At 47.1% G+C, this 14,637-nt stretch overlaps 1 protein-coding gene across 5 annotated transcripts in view; it reads left to right on the top strand.

The window, feature by feature from the left end:
• ARHGAP4 (Rho GTPase activating protein 4) overlaps positions 1-14,637 on the top strand; it is a 144,166-nt gene that overhangs the window by 64,783 nt on the left and 64,746 nt on the right. For all 5 annotated transcript variants that reach the window (XR_012235005.1, XR_012235006.1, XM_073590779.1 and 2 more), the window contains exons 2-4: positions 1,666-1,855; positions 4,751-4,913; positions 9,032-9,094. Coding sequence is in view for 3 of the 5 variants with exons in the window: in XM_073590779.1 (XP_073446880.1) it covers positions 1,666-1,855; positions 4,751-4,913; positions 9,032-9,094 (416 nt within the window). In the remaining 2 variants the exon portion in view is untranslated. The remainder of the gene's footprint in view (positions 1-1,665; positions 1,856-4,750; positions 4,914-9,031; positions 9,095-14,637) is intronic.

Genomic DNA, 14,637 nt, shown 5'->3' with positions numbered 1-14,637 from the left:
AGGGTTTCCTCATGGTTCCTTCATCACGCTGCAGACGTCCATTCCCTCCAGGGAATCATCAAGCACGTGCAGCCATTCAACACAGCGTTCCTTGCTGTCAGGAAGACAGCCCCCATCTCTCCCAGACGAGGCCTTCCAAAACAGACCAACCAGGTCCCAGCATTCACCTCATGTGACCTACCCTGGCCACCTTATATGGTCTAGCCACGCCCACCGGGTCACATGGCTATGACCTCATCACAGGTTCTTGAACCACTCATACACACTTTATACTAGCGTTCTTAAACACACCCCCTGGGTGGGTTTGTAGGTAACTAGTCCCTGACACATTGAACCAGCACCTCAGCAGTATCACTGCTGATCAACACACACATAAGTCTCCATCTCAAGGCCACCCACCTTGAGATACATAATGGTCATTCAGTATTCTGCCATTCATCCACTCTCCTGGGACATCCACACAGCGCCCCCTAGCGGACACAGTGGTCACTACACCACAAGGGGTACAATCATTTCTGTCCAGGCCTATTTCGTGAGTTTTATTTTTTTTTAAATTCTGTGGAAGCATGGTTGAAAAGCAATGTCTGACTTTCATTTGTTCATTTTCTTAGATTTTTGATTTATTATTACTTTTGTCAGATTCAAGTTATTTCTGTGACCATTGTGGGTTTTTCTGTCATTAAATGAGGAGTGCCAACAATTTTAACCACGTGTGTACCTGTAAAGTAGAAGAATAATATTTAGATCTTTAGGCTGGAAAAAAAAATCTGTCATATACACTATTGCAGCTTGTGGCTCACTGTTAAGGTACTGTCACACTTAGCGATGCACCAGCGATCCTGACCAGTGATATGACGCGGTCAGGATCGCTGGTGCATCGCTAAGTGGTCGCTAGTGAGCTGCCACACAGGCAGATCTCACCAGCGACATCGCTGGGGACGGGGGTCGCTACTTACCTGTCAGACGAGGCGATCCTGACGTCCTCCCGCCCGCGTCCACGCATCGCTCGTCGGCGCCACAGGAAGCGCCGCAGGAAGCTGACGACGAGAAACGGTCCAGGACGTTCTCGCGCGATCAGCGATAACCAGCGGGGGAGCCGGTCGGAGGCAAGTATCACATGCAGCGATATCGCTAGCAATATCGCTGCTGCGTCACAAAACCAGTGACGTTATAGCGATATTGCTAGCGATATCGCTTAGTGTGACAGGGATTTTAACCTGCTAGTGTGGAAGATAGAAACCTTATCAGTTTCAGTCCTGTCAAACACCAACTCAAAAAGAAATGCCAAAAATTCACTTGGACACAGAATTAGACCTTTCGTTGTGTGCTGATTTTTCATTTTTAACACAAATATACTGCTCATTGTCAGCAGTATTTCAGCAGGGATCTGTGATGCATTGGTTGAACGTCAGATCCCAATGGTGGAAGATGGATCCCTAGTAACATATGATGGAGGTCATATAGGGTTTTGTCAAGGTTTCTGTCATTTGCATGGCAAAAGTCCCCTTTGAGAATGGAGCAGTAGTGCACATGTGACCATTCACTTCTACTGGTCTCACACAATGATTGCCATACAAGTATAACTAAGTTGAGTTATTTGGCACATTACCATGTTTCCCATGAGGATCAGACATTTACATTGACCTGTTCTCTTCCTCTTCGTAGAGATCCGCAGCCAGCTGATTGAGCAAGGAAAATGTATAGATGCTCAGGTGGATCATCGGCAGCAGCTGCTGCAAGAATTGAGTGAGTTCCTGCGCAGGAAAGCAGAGATCAACCTGGAGTATTCCCGGAGCCTTGAAAAGCTGTGTGATCGCTTCTCCTCTAAAATCCGCAACTCTAAGGAACATCACAGGTAATGACCAAATGGGTGTGAAAATTGTAGGAATCTTCTCTTTAACATTGGGGTTGCGACATCCGTTGCGCAACCGAAGTTCTCTCATTGCGGTTGCAAGTAAATTGGATCACATTATGACCCATATAATACTGCATCTGCCACAAGCAATTTGTAAGAAGTGCAACCCTCTCAGCTGCCACTAAACTTCTATCTCTCACTTCCTCCTTCGGCCTCACTCAATGGTCTTCTACAGCCACCCACAAAGATGGCCACACACTGGACCTCATCTTCACCCGCCTCTGCTCCCTATCTAACCTCTCTAACTCACCTCTTCCTCTCTCTGACCACAACCTGCTCACATTCTCTTCCCTCTTCACTCCATGTCTACAATCCCCACCCCACAAACTTTCACACCCTCGCAGGAATCTTAAACACCTTGACCTACACTCATTCTCCGAATCCCTCCTCCCTCTTACAGATATAAGTTCCTTACACAATGCGGATGACGCTGCCGCTCTATATAACACCACAATAGCTGTAGCTTTGGAATCCGCTGCCCCACTTACACATACCAAAACTCGCAAAATCAACAGACAGCCCTGGCACACCAGCCTGACCAAAGAGCTGAGGCGAGCTTCCAGGGCTGCTGAGCGCAGATGGAAAAGATCCCACTCCAACGAGCATTTCATCGCATTCAAACAGTCCCTCACTACTTTCAAGACCACACTCGCCACAGCTAAACAAACCTACTTCTCATCTCTCATATCCTCCCTGTCTCACAACCCTAAACAGTTATTCAACACCTTCAATTCTCTCCTCCGCCCCCCAGCACCTCCTCCCTCCCCACTCATCTCAGCTGAAGACTTTGCCTCATTTTTCAAGCAGAAAATTGATAACATCAGGGACAGTTTTGGTCAACAACCCCCAGAGCCCTTCCTCCCGACTTCCCAGCCCTCCTCCTTCAAAACCAACTTCTCCACCATTACAGAAGATCGACTCTCCACTCTACTCTCAAGATCACATCTCACCACCTGTGCACTCGACCCGATCCCATCCCACTTCATCCCAAACCTCACCACAGTCTTCATCCCAACCCTAACCCATCTCTTCAACCTATCACTAACAACTGGTGTTTTCCCCTCAAGCTTTAAACATGCCTCCATCACACCTATCCTCAAAAAGCCCTCTCTTGACCCATCCTCTGCATCTAGCTATCGCCCTATATCACTTCTCCCATACGCCTCCAAGCTACTGGAACAACACGTCTACCTTGAACTGTCCTCCCATCTCTCTTCTTGCTCCCTCTTCGACCGCTTACAATCTGGCTTCCGGTCACACCACTCCACTGAAACTGCCCTTACTAAGGTCACCAATGACCTCTTAACTGCCAAGAGCAAGCGACACTACTCTGTCCTCCTCCTCCTGGACCTGTCGGCTGCCTTTGACACAGTGGACCATTCCCTATTATTACAGACCCTCTCATCCCTCGGCATCACAGACTTGGCCCTCTCCTGGATCTCATCATACCTAACAGACCGGACATTCAGCGTCTCCCACTCACACACCACCTCCTCACCTCGCCCCCTATCTGTCGGAGTCCCACAAGGTTCAGTCCTAGGGCCCCTGCTGTTCTCTATTTACACCTTTGGCCTGGGACAGCTCATAGAATCTCATGGCTTTCAGTATCATCTTTATGCTGATGACACACAGATCTACATCTCTGGACCAGATATCACCTCCCTACTAACCAGAATCCCTCAATGTCTGTCCACTATTTCATCCTTCTTCTCCACTAGATATCTGAAACTCAACATGGACAAAACAGAATTCATCATCTTTCCCCCATCTCACGTGACCCCCCCTACGAACCTATCAATTACAGTAAATGACTGCCCACTCTCCCCAGTCCCACAAGCTCGCTGCCTCGGAGTAATCCTTGATGCTGATCTCTCCTTCAAACCACATATCCAAACCCTTTCCACTTCCTGCCGACTTCAACTCAAAAATATTTCACGCATCCGTTCATTCCTCACCCAAGAATCTGCAAAAACCCTAGTCCATGCCCTCATCATCTCTCGCCTTGACTACTGCAACCTCATGCTCTGCGGCCTCCCCTCAAACACTCTCGCACCCCTCCAATCTATTCTAAACTCTGCTGCCCGACTAATCCACCTGTCCCCCCGCTATTCCCCAGCTTCTCCCCTCTGTCAATCCCTTCACTGGCTCCCAATTGCCCAGAGACTCCATTACAAAACCCTAACCATGACATACAAAGCCATCCACAACTTGTCTCCTCCATACATCTGTGACCTCGTCTCCCGGTACTTTCCTGCACGCAACCTCCGATCCTCACAAGATCTCCTTCTCTACTCCCCTCTTATCTCCTCTTCCCACAATCGCATACAAGATTTCTCTCGCGCATCACCCCAACTCTGGAACTCTCTACCACAACATATCAGACTCTCACCTACCATCGAAACCTTCAAAAAGAGCCTGAAGACCCACCTCTTCCGACAAGCCTATAACCTGCAGTAACCACCGATCGACCAAACCGCTGCACGACCAGCTCTACCCTCGCCTACTGTATTATCACCCATCCCTTGAAGATTGTGAGCCCTCGCGGGCAGGGTCCTCTCTCCTCCTGTACCAGTTATGACTTGTATTGTTTAAGATTATTGTACTTGTTTTTATGTATACCCCCCTCACATGTAAAGCGCCATGGAATAAATGGCGCTATAACAATAAATAATAATAATAATAATAACCTCATCTGCATTTTTGCGACTGGCTTGATACAGAGCCCTCAGGTTCGCAATGTGACCCCATTCACTTGTATCGCTCTGTGAGCCAACAAGGCCAAATTCGCCATGTAGCCCCCACCTACAACACTTCTCTACTCTTCTTCTCATTTAGGAAGGATCAGCCACTTCTGTCCCCAATCAATTGCTTGTACATGGTCCTAAACCACACACGTCAAGAAAGCCGGGATTATGCCGCCATCAGCGACGTTTACAGCTCACATCTTATTCCACGTCTCACGCATACCGGGGAGGATCTCATCCGCCTTACAAAGAAGGTTAGACTTAGCCTAATTGCTCATTCACATCTGCGTAAGGTATATATATTGTCCATCTATATTTCATCCGTATTTTTTTTTTTTCGCTTTTACTTAGAAATTGTAACTTTTTTGTTCCCTGATTGAGTTTTCTATTAGTTCCCTTTTGTAGAAGGATACCTATTTTTTTTTCTTTTGCTGTTTTTGTAAAGCTGAAGCAATTACCGAATATGCAGATGTGAACTATACAAATATAGAACGTGCGATTTTAAAGGCAAACCATGGACTTCTGCTTTTCAGCTCATTTGTGTAGTTTGAATGTATTGGTATTTTTATTTTTTTTTACAAAGCAAGAGAAGGAAGGAATTAATACAGATCCATAATATGTAAGTGTGAATAATCCCTCAAGAAAAAGTATACAAATAAGATGGAATGACATTACCGATCATCATAAATAATCTGTTCAGTTTATTGTACGAGTTGTTACAATTACAAGAATAATAAATATACCTCTTGGGTCCCTGTGCGGCTACAGAAGTTGCACCAATGGTATGTGTGCCCCAGCATTATGCCTGTGATGATGAAGAATGCAATTTAGAGCTTTAGGCCGGGGTCACATGCAGCGCCCGCTAGAGCCGGGTGTAGTTGGTCCAGGCCGGTCAGTTCTTCAGGGGATGTCACGGCAGCAGTGACACGGTCCATGGCCCTGGGCGTGCAATAAAATGCAAGGGGGAAAGTTTATAGGGATTAAGTCGTGACGCCACCCATGGTGTTCGGCAATAGATGGCCGACGCTACGATTCAGGTCCACTGGGGTGGTTGGTGACGCAGCAGAGATGTTACAGCTCTCCACAGGTAGAGCAGGCCCCAGGGCAGTTATAGGGTTAATTTGATGATGGTAACTGTTGTAGTACAGGGCAGATGACACAGTAAATCAATCTGAGGACACAGCAGGGTGCAGTCTTCACACTTTACTCACAGTCTTTAGGTTACAATCACCAGCCGGGTGCTGTGTCCCCCGAGTCGGTGGTCCAGCCAGCTCTCAGGTAGTTTGGAGTACACTTTACCGGGTCCCTCTTCTTGTGTACCTTCTCAGGTCGTCTCTCTCTGCGCTGGTTCACGCCCTCCCTGCCCTGCGCCTCATACACAGTGTCCCAAGCCAGCAGCCTCAGGTCCTCCCGGTCCCCTTGACCCTATTTGGCTGCCTTTTAGCCATTTTGTGTGAATTTGGCTATCACACAGCTACTACAGCCTCCGGTTAGATAGCTGTGTCCTACAGTCTCTCCACTAGTCTGAGGCTGTTCCCCACTGCGACCTGGTCCCTTCACCCGACTACGGACGGCGTGGATTCTGGCGCCACGGGTGGATTCTTCACTTCCCTGGCCCCTAGGACCCCTTCTCCTTCACTGGAGCCCCTCTCTGACTCCTCCGTCACTCCTCTCTTGACACCTGCCCCAACCGACTCCCGTTTCCATGACAACTCTCCACTACCAATTGTCAACTTTCTCTCCAACTGTCACTCTACCTCCAGGTCTCCTACCCTTATCTATTTCCTCTACCCACACCCTCTACCTAGTTCCCCCTCCAGCTTGAGATGGGGCCCTCCCTAAATAGGGTCCGCCCAGATCCCCTGGCATGGAGTGGTGTGGTGTTGGATGCTAGTGTGCGGGTGCCGGGTAGTGCCCCCGCCTTACCCGAGAGTGGGGTACCACACCTCTGGCTGAGGTGCAGTACCTCTGTGACGATTGGACCCTCAGGGGTGCCACACACACTTGCGAGTGCAATGTGAGAAACTTGCTTGCACGAGTCTCTCGCCTCAATACCCGGCACTGCCGCCGTCACTCGGGACCTGACTGTGCTGCTGCATGTCTTTCTATGCAGCTGAACGCTCCGGTCCAAACCACCGGCGGCAGAGCCAGGTATTGAGTCGAGAGACTTGATCGAGTTTCTCTCATTGCACTCGCAAGTGTGACCCCGGCCTTACGCAGAGGAAATCCTCATCTAGTTAGTAGTGCTGCCTGTGGAAGAACCCAAGTCAAGAAAAGCAAATAATTTATTAATTAGATATAATGAAAAAATACAGATGACAGGGGCATCACCCACAATGTGCTAAGCTGTCACAGGAAAGGGGGTCCTTGCATTATGCCTGTAAATAAGGAGAATACAATTTATAGCATCTGCATATAAAAAAAATATCAGATTGCACTCTGACTAATGTTATACAATGATTCTGTGCTGTTCTGTGATTTTTTTTCCTCATCTTGAATCTGGATGAGAAAAAAAATGCAGCATGCTGTTAGAGTCCGCATATATCGGACGAGACTCGCCAATGCAAGACAGTGGGTTAAAAAAAAAAAAATTGCACGGCACATTGACCATGCGTGTGGTGTCCGACTTCTGTGCAAACATTTCAAAGGAAACTCGACATTTCATCGGTCAAGTACAGTAAATTCACAGATAGATAGATGTCAGTGATATATATATAATTAGTGCTTTGCATGTGTATTTTTCTGTACTTGTATTTAGCTAATAAATTAATAACTAAATGAAAAAAGTACCTTGGGGTCAGCCTTATTTTTAATAATAAGCTAAAGGAAAGCGGACAGCTGTGAGCTGGTTTTAGTAGTCTGGGAAGAGGCCAATAAACATGGAGCTTCCCAGCCTATTGATATCACCTCACAGCTGTCTACTTTTGGCTGTACTGGTTATTAAAAAGGGAGGACCCCGCCAAAAAAATAATGTGGATTCTCCCGTTTTTAATAACCAGCAAAGGCTAAGCAGACAGCTGCAGGCTGATATTAATAGTCTGGAAAGGTCCATTGATATTCGTCCCTCCCTAGCTTAATAAGACCAACCACTGGCCAACACAGAAATCTATTAGATGCACCAATTCTGCCGCGGCTATTCCTTATTGCCTTAGTGCAGTGACAATAGGGGTAATGGTTTTGGGGTTGATGTCAGATATATAATGCCAGCTGGCATCAAGCCCAGGGGTTCATAATGGTGAGACATCTGTCAGACACCTCCATTACTGAACCTGTAATCAAAAGAAATAAACACACACAGAAAAGTCCTTTAATTGTAAAAAGCATTCCCCTAGAATTACGCTCTTTTACCCATTACCCAAAAAAGTCATCTACAGGTGTCTGCCGTAATCCATAATATGGAGGTTCAACGATGATCACCGTCTTCTTTGTCCAGTCTATGGAGCCCCGTTCCGAGAACTCAACTCTATAGACTGGAGCAGCAGCCACTGCTGGCTTTCACGCTGTGTAATGCGAGGACCCGGCTGCTGTGACAAGCCGTGATGTCAGTAAAGTTCTCACAGTTCACAGCTGCTGAACTGCGGTAACCTTACTGACGTCACCGCTCGCAGCGTGATAACTTACTGCCGGTTCTCACCCTGTGCAGCATGAGATCCGCCAGTGATTGTAGCTCCTGTCTGTGGAGCTGCGTTTTTTGAACGGGGCTCCATGGCTGGATGAAGAAGACTGGTATCATCGTGGTACCTCCATTTGGATTGCAGTGCACCCTGTGAATTATTTTTTTATGGTAGTAAGTAGGTGAAAGAGGGATTTTTTTTTCCAGAAAGTCCTTTTTACAAATATAGAACTTTTGTGTGTGTGTGTGTGTGTGTGTCTGTTTCTTTGCTTTCACTACGGGGTTAGTAATGGGGGTGTCCATTACTAACCCCTGGGCTTGATGTTAGTGCACATTACACAGCTGATATCAACCCCAAAACCATTACTTTGATTGCCAATGCACCAGGGTAATCAGGAAGAGTCGAGACTAAGCACCATCTAATGGATGCACCACTTCTGGGGTGGCTGAGTGCTGGTTTTCTTAGGCTGTTAAAGGGCCAATATCCATGGACCTGCCCAGCCTATTAATGTCATCTTGCAGCTGTCTGCTTAACCTTTGCTGCATAATAAAAATAAGGAGTATCCCATACCATTTTTTTAATTTACTCCTCCTCCACTGCTTTTTCTCCTCTAAATATACATGACTATTCCTGATGCATGTTTGGATATGGAGGTTTGAGGCAATGTCGGTGCATAATGCGACATTTACATATCTATTTGCAGATTGTTTTGGTTAAGTTGACGCCTTATGCTGTTTCCCTTCCCTTCCCTCCCGCAGAGTAAAGACATAGGTGCCCAGCAACAGGAGGATCTGATGAAGCTGGTGTCTGAGCTACAAGGGGTGAGTATGGGGCGGAGGACAGATGAGAAGTTTACTTCGAGTCATCATAACATAACGTCACATCTGGCAGAGACTCGATTCATTCGTCATGTATTTATGTGATTCAACGTGCTGGAATCTGAGTCTGTCAATGTAAAAGGCTGTCTGGGTAATTACATAAACATGGCAGCTCTGTGAGACCGGCACGACAATCTGAAGAAGCCGCGGGCAATCCCAGCTGACGATGTGCGCCGAGCTCATGCCTGTAAAGGGAGCGATCGTACAGGATTATACTATAATATCATGGAATATTACTGCCTTGTAAAATATGGTTCGAGTGCACGCTCATACATTTTAAATATAGGGTTATGTCACCCTCGAAAGAGGTAATAGGTGGCAGACTAGATTAGAAAAACATGGCTGCTTTCTTCTGGAATCAGAGCGTTGTTTTATTTTTCGAATATACATGGCAGCTAAGTGCTGTTGAAGTAAATGCCGCTCACCTGCAATGCCACACCCAACCAGTGGACAAGTGTGGCGTCGTTCTGGCACATTATAACCACACCCCAATCCACACCCATTTACTATTTCTTTCTACCCTGGCAGGAGGAGTTGTCAGAGAGGCGGTTGTAGGGAGGGACATTCAGCAGACGCTTTTTTTATGGGTTTAATAGAGAAAATTATCAATCACGTCATTTTTTTACACCATTACCAATCTTCGTAAATAATCTGATCGCTTTGTAGTACGGATTGTTACAATTCCAGAGACACCAAATATGTCCATGTTATTTGCTGATTTATGAGGTTTATTATTTTTTAACAAAGCATAATAACATTGACATTATTGTAATTGTTTTATTATTGCAGTTTTATAGGAAGAAAAAACATTTATTTTCTTCTCTGATCTAGAATCCAGGGACATAGAAATACACTGCTATGTACAGATGTATTATAATCTGCTTGGGGAGTCAGAGCCTGCAATACAGATCAAACACACAATATTCTGCTAGTGACATCACCAGGCCTGTGGCTCAATCCCTTTAGCTCCTTCCTGTAATGATGAAGGTAGTGATTTGAGTACCAGGGAGAGTCACAAAAAAAGAAAAATGATATATTTGTAATTGCTTTTTATTATTTTTAGTAGTTTTATGGGGACAAAAAAATCTCACTCTTTCTTTACCTCTAGTATACAAGGGACCTCTATGTAGTAGAATACCTCACTTGCTATCAGCACTGACCACCAGGCGGCACTCATAGCAATCCAGTAGAGAGAACCATAGAGGTCTGCAGGAGACCTCTGGTTGTCACACCTGACCCTTCGGTGACCCGCGATGGGGTCACCAATGGGCGGATTTCCAGCACGATTGCCGGAATCGCATGTTAAATGCTGCTGTTAGTGTTCGCAATTCCACCCGCAGCTGTACTGGGCACATGTCAGCTGTTCAAAACAGCTGACATGTGCCAGAAAAGATGTGGGCTCAAAAGGAGGGTGTGCGACATCAGCGTACTATTACGCCCAATGTTGGAAAGGGGTTAAAAATAACAAACCCAGTTATACTAGCCTAATTCCCATTCAATTGAAGCCAGCGTCTCCTGTAATAAAACTAAATTAAAAAAACAACAATATTCCTCACCTTTCAGTCATTCTTCTCACGCCGTAATCCATGTCTGGGGATAAGTAGATTTCAACCTGGACAGTGACAAAATGCAACCGTCCATGCTGAAAACCACTGATGAATGAGCTAAGCAGTGGTGACTCATCAAGGTTACCGCCCCTCTATTATACTAAACCGTGGGTTGGATGTCACCAGACAATACAAAGATGACATCAACCCCACAATATTATTTAAATAATTAAAAAAATATGGCATGGGGATTCGTCTATTATTGATAACCAACCTTGCTAAAGCTGACAGCTGAGGGTTGCAGGGAAACCCACATCATTTTTTAAATTTATTTATTTACTAGCTGAAGAGCCCAGCGCTGCCTGGGCATAGTAACTAACTACGGTTAGTTATTACAAATTACAATGATTATATCTAAGCTGAGTATAAAGCCCTGCCCATTCCCCATAGCCACATTCACTATAATATCCCACATCATCCTGTCAGCCAGAGCCACTGGACTACTACCCCTAATATCCCACATCATCCCGTCAGCCAGAGCCACCGGACTACTACCACTAATATCCCACATCATTCCGTCAGCCAGAGCTACCGGACTACTACCACTAATATCCCACATCACCCCGTCAGCCAGAGCCACTGGACTACTACTCCTAATATCCCACATCATCCTATCAGCCAGAGCCACCGGACTACTACCACTAATATCCCACATCACCCTGTCAGCCAGAGCCACTGGACTACTACTCCTAATATCCCACATCATCCCATCAGCCAGAGCCACCGGACTACTACTCCTAATATCCCACATCACCCCGTCAGCCAGAGCCACTGGACTACTACTCCTAATATCCCACATCATCCCATCAGCCAGAGCCACCGGACTACTACCCCTAATATCCCACATCACCCCGTCAGCCAGAGCCACTGGACTACTACTCCTAATATCCCACATCATCCCATCAGCCAGAGCCACTGGACTACTACCCCTAATATCCCACATCATCCCGTCAGCCAGAGCCACCGGACAACTACCCCTAATATCCCACATCATCCTGTCAGGCAGAGCCACCGGACTACTACCCCTAATATCCCACATCATCCCGTCAGCCAGAGCCACCGGACAACTACCACTAATATCCCACATCATCCCGTCAGCCTGGAGTCAGAACCAGAACGCTGAGTGGAACGGTCCTAAATTCCATACTGGGGATCCCTTTAAGGGAGGCCTGGGGTCAGAATCAGAGCGTGTTACGGGCTGGCGGAACACACCAAATAATAAAGATGGTATTTAAGTGCGTTCGCAGCCCGGGGTCCACCGTGCAGAGGTGTTAACTGCTGTTCGGTAATGGCGGACGCGATATGGCGGTATAATATCGGCACACACGGGGTTAACCTCACCCAATGTATACAGAGGCGGACTCTGTTATCTTACAGAGCCACACAACCGCCAAATAATAAATGCCGTAGCCTGTTACTGCTCACAGAGCTCGGCAGTGTGAGCGCTAGCATATAGTCACAGAACTCAGCCCTTAGACCGCAGGACTGAAGTCCCTCTAGACCGCTAGCGCTTGGCACCACGACTGCGATGCCAGCAAGGGTTAAATAAATTACGCATGAAAGTGTGCACAGTGCCGCTCAGGTGGACGCCACTAATCGCCCTGGGTTGGGCCAGATAAGTGCACAGGTTGCGCAAGGCGTTGCATCGGCGTGGCTGTCACTTGCCGCGGTTCGATAGTGCCCTGCAGTGGGCGACACCATCGGACGCTAGTGTGCAGACAGCTGGTATGCACTGTGGCCTATAGACTCGCCACTGACAGGCGCTGACTCGGACTCTAAACCCTACCAACATACGTATCAAAAGGGAAGGGGTTTCATAATGAGTCAGTCACCAGATACATGCATCCATCATCATACACTCCAAATTATTTGAGTCTATACTAGCACATGGCTGAGCGGCCATGCAACCCTTTTATAGCAGCGTCCTTCCGGGACCTTCCTGACCTTCCTGATGGTCCAATCCGAGCTGGAGAAGGACCTGAGCATGTGACCTCCGATCTCCAATGAGAGATCGTCCCACGGGCATGCTCAGTAGACCGAAAGGAGGACTTAGTCCCTGAAGTAGCTCGCTGCTGACTAGCCTGCATTGCTATAGCTAGACCAGAGGTGGCAGCAGCAACTAAACCTACAGAGCTTGTCTGAGCAGAGTGCCTGGATCGCAAGTCTGCTGAGCAGCCTCCTGTGCGGCCGGAGAGGAAAGGGAGACTGCCGAATGCAAGGCTCGGGATTCCTGCCGTGCAGCGATCGGAACCCAACGCCTAACAGAGCGCCGAGAGGATTTGCCCTGACTTCCATACCATTGATCCCTTTAATAGAAGCCTGAGGTGAGAATCAGAGCGCTGAGGGTTTACCCTAACCTCCATACCGGAGAGGCCTGTGGTCAGTACCAAAGCGCAGAGTGGATTTTCCCTCACTTCCGTACCGAGGATGCCTTTAAGAGGGGACTTGGGTCAGAACCAGAGCGCTGAGTGGATTTGCCCTAACTTCCATACCGGGGATCCCTTTAAGAGAGCCTGGGGTCAGTAACAAAGCGCAGAGTGGATTTGCCCTAAATTCCATACCAATGATCCCTTTTAGAGACCCTGGGGTCAGTACCAAAGCGCTGGATGGATTTGCTCTGACTTCCATACCAATGATCCCTTTAAGAGGGAAGATGTGCCTACAGAATGGAGGATATGTGATGGGATCTAGGCATGGGAGGGGGGATTCATTTCTGTCATGTGATCTGTGCTCCTTTCAGGGGGGCAGACAATGGCTGGGAGCTTATGTTCCCAGGGATACTAGATTTCTCCCTCCATGTCAGTGTCTGCTGAGGTGTTGTCAAGTGGGAAAACTGTTGGTCATAGCAACCAATCACAGCTCAGCTACTTTTAACCAGCTCTGGTGAAATGAGAGATGCTTAGTGATTGTTTGCAAGGAAAACTGTTGCTCATAGCAACCAATCACAGCTCAGCTTCTTTTGAAGAGCTCTGGTGAAATCAAAGATGCTTCATGATTGGTTGGTGATACACACACACACATTAATTTTTATACATAGAGATAGCACAGGCAGCGGCGGCTGATAAATACTTCCATCAGCCTCCGCCTGCTCTTGCTCTTATCAGTTGAATACAGCAATCTTCCCTGCTTGCGCTGATTGCAGCGCGAGCAGGGGAGAAGGATGAGGGGGGTCTTCAGCAACTGGCACCGGGGAACAGTGCTAACAGTACCGCTGATTCCCAGGTTCTGGTACTTGTCGCACTGATGACACCCGAATGTCATCAGTGTGCACATGTGCAGGACATTTTGCAGCCCCCGCTGCTGCTAAAAATACGGACATGTCAGCGCATTTTGTCTGCAGACACTCGGTCCGTGGAAACACACTGACATGTGCATAGACCCATTCACTTGAATGGGTTTACGTGTGTAAGTGTCTCCGGTACATGTGAAAACTGTCACCACACGTACTGGGCACACAGACGTGTGAAAGAACCCTAAAGATGGAAGTAAAAATTATTTGATCCTGAAAATGGTGACTTTAGCAATTTCAGCTTTTTGGTGTTACTGTATGTTTGAAAGAGTTTTTCACAGTAAAAGCTTTAACCATGATAACAGTGCTACTACAATCGGCTATGAAATTGACCACCACAGTACGCTCATAAAAGTGCCAGCCACGACATGCCCATAATTATGCCGGTCACACCATTACAATAACTTTTGACAACCAACAAAACTCTCTTGTGCTGCCCCTCACAAACTCAGCTGGGCTACGTCTATATAAGCCTGTTTCACCAATTAACAGAAGTGCTGATGGTGAATCTGTCAGCAGGTTATTACCAACTAATCTGAGAACAGCATAATATAAAGATGGAGACCTTGATTCCAGCGATGTGTCATTTA

The sequence above is a fragment of the Dendrobates tinctorius genome, unplaced genomic scaffold (genome assembly GCF_039654945.1).
Source record: "Dendrobates tinctorius isolate UK_male_01 unplaced genomic scaffold, ASM3965494v1 ptg000120l, whole genome shotgun sequence".
Classification (NCBI taxonomy): Eukaryota; Metazoa; Chordata; class Amphibia; order Anura; family Dendrobatidae; genus Dendrobates; species Dendrobates tinctorius.
The sequence above is the reverse complement of the archived record's forward strand: the minus strand, read 5'-3'. Positions and strand labels throughout refer to the sequence as shown.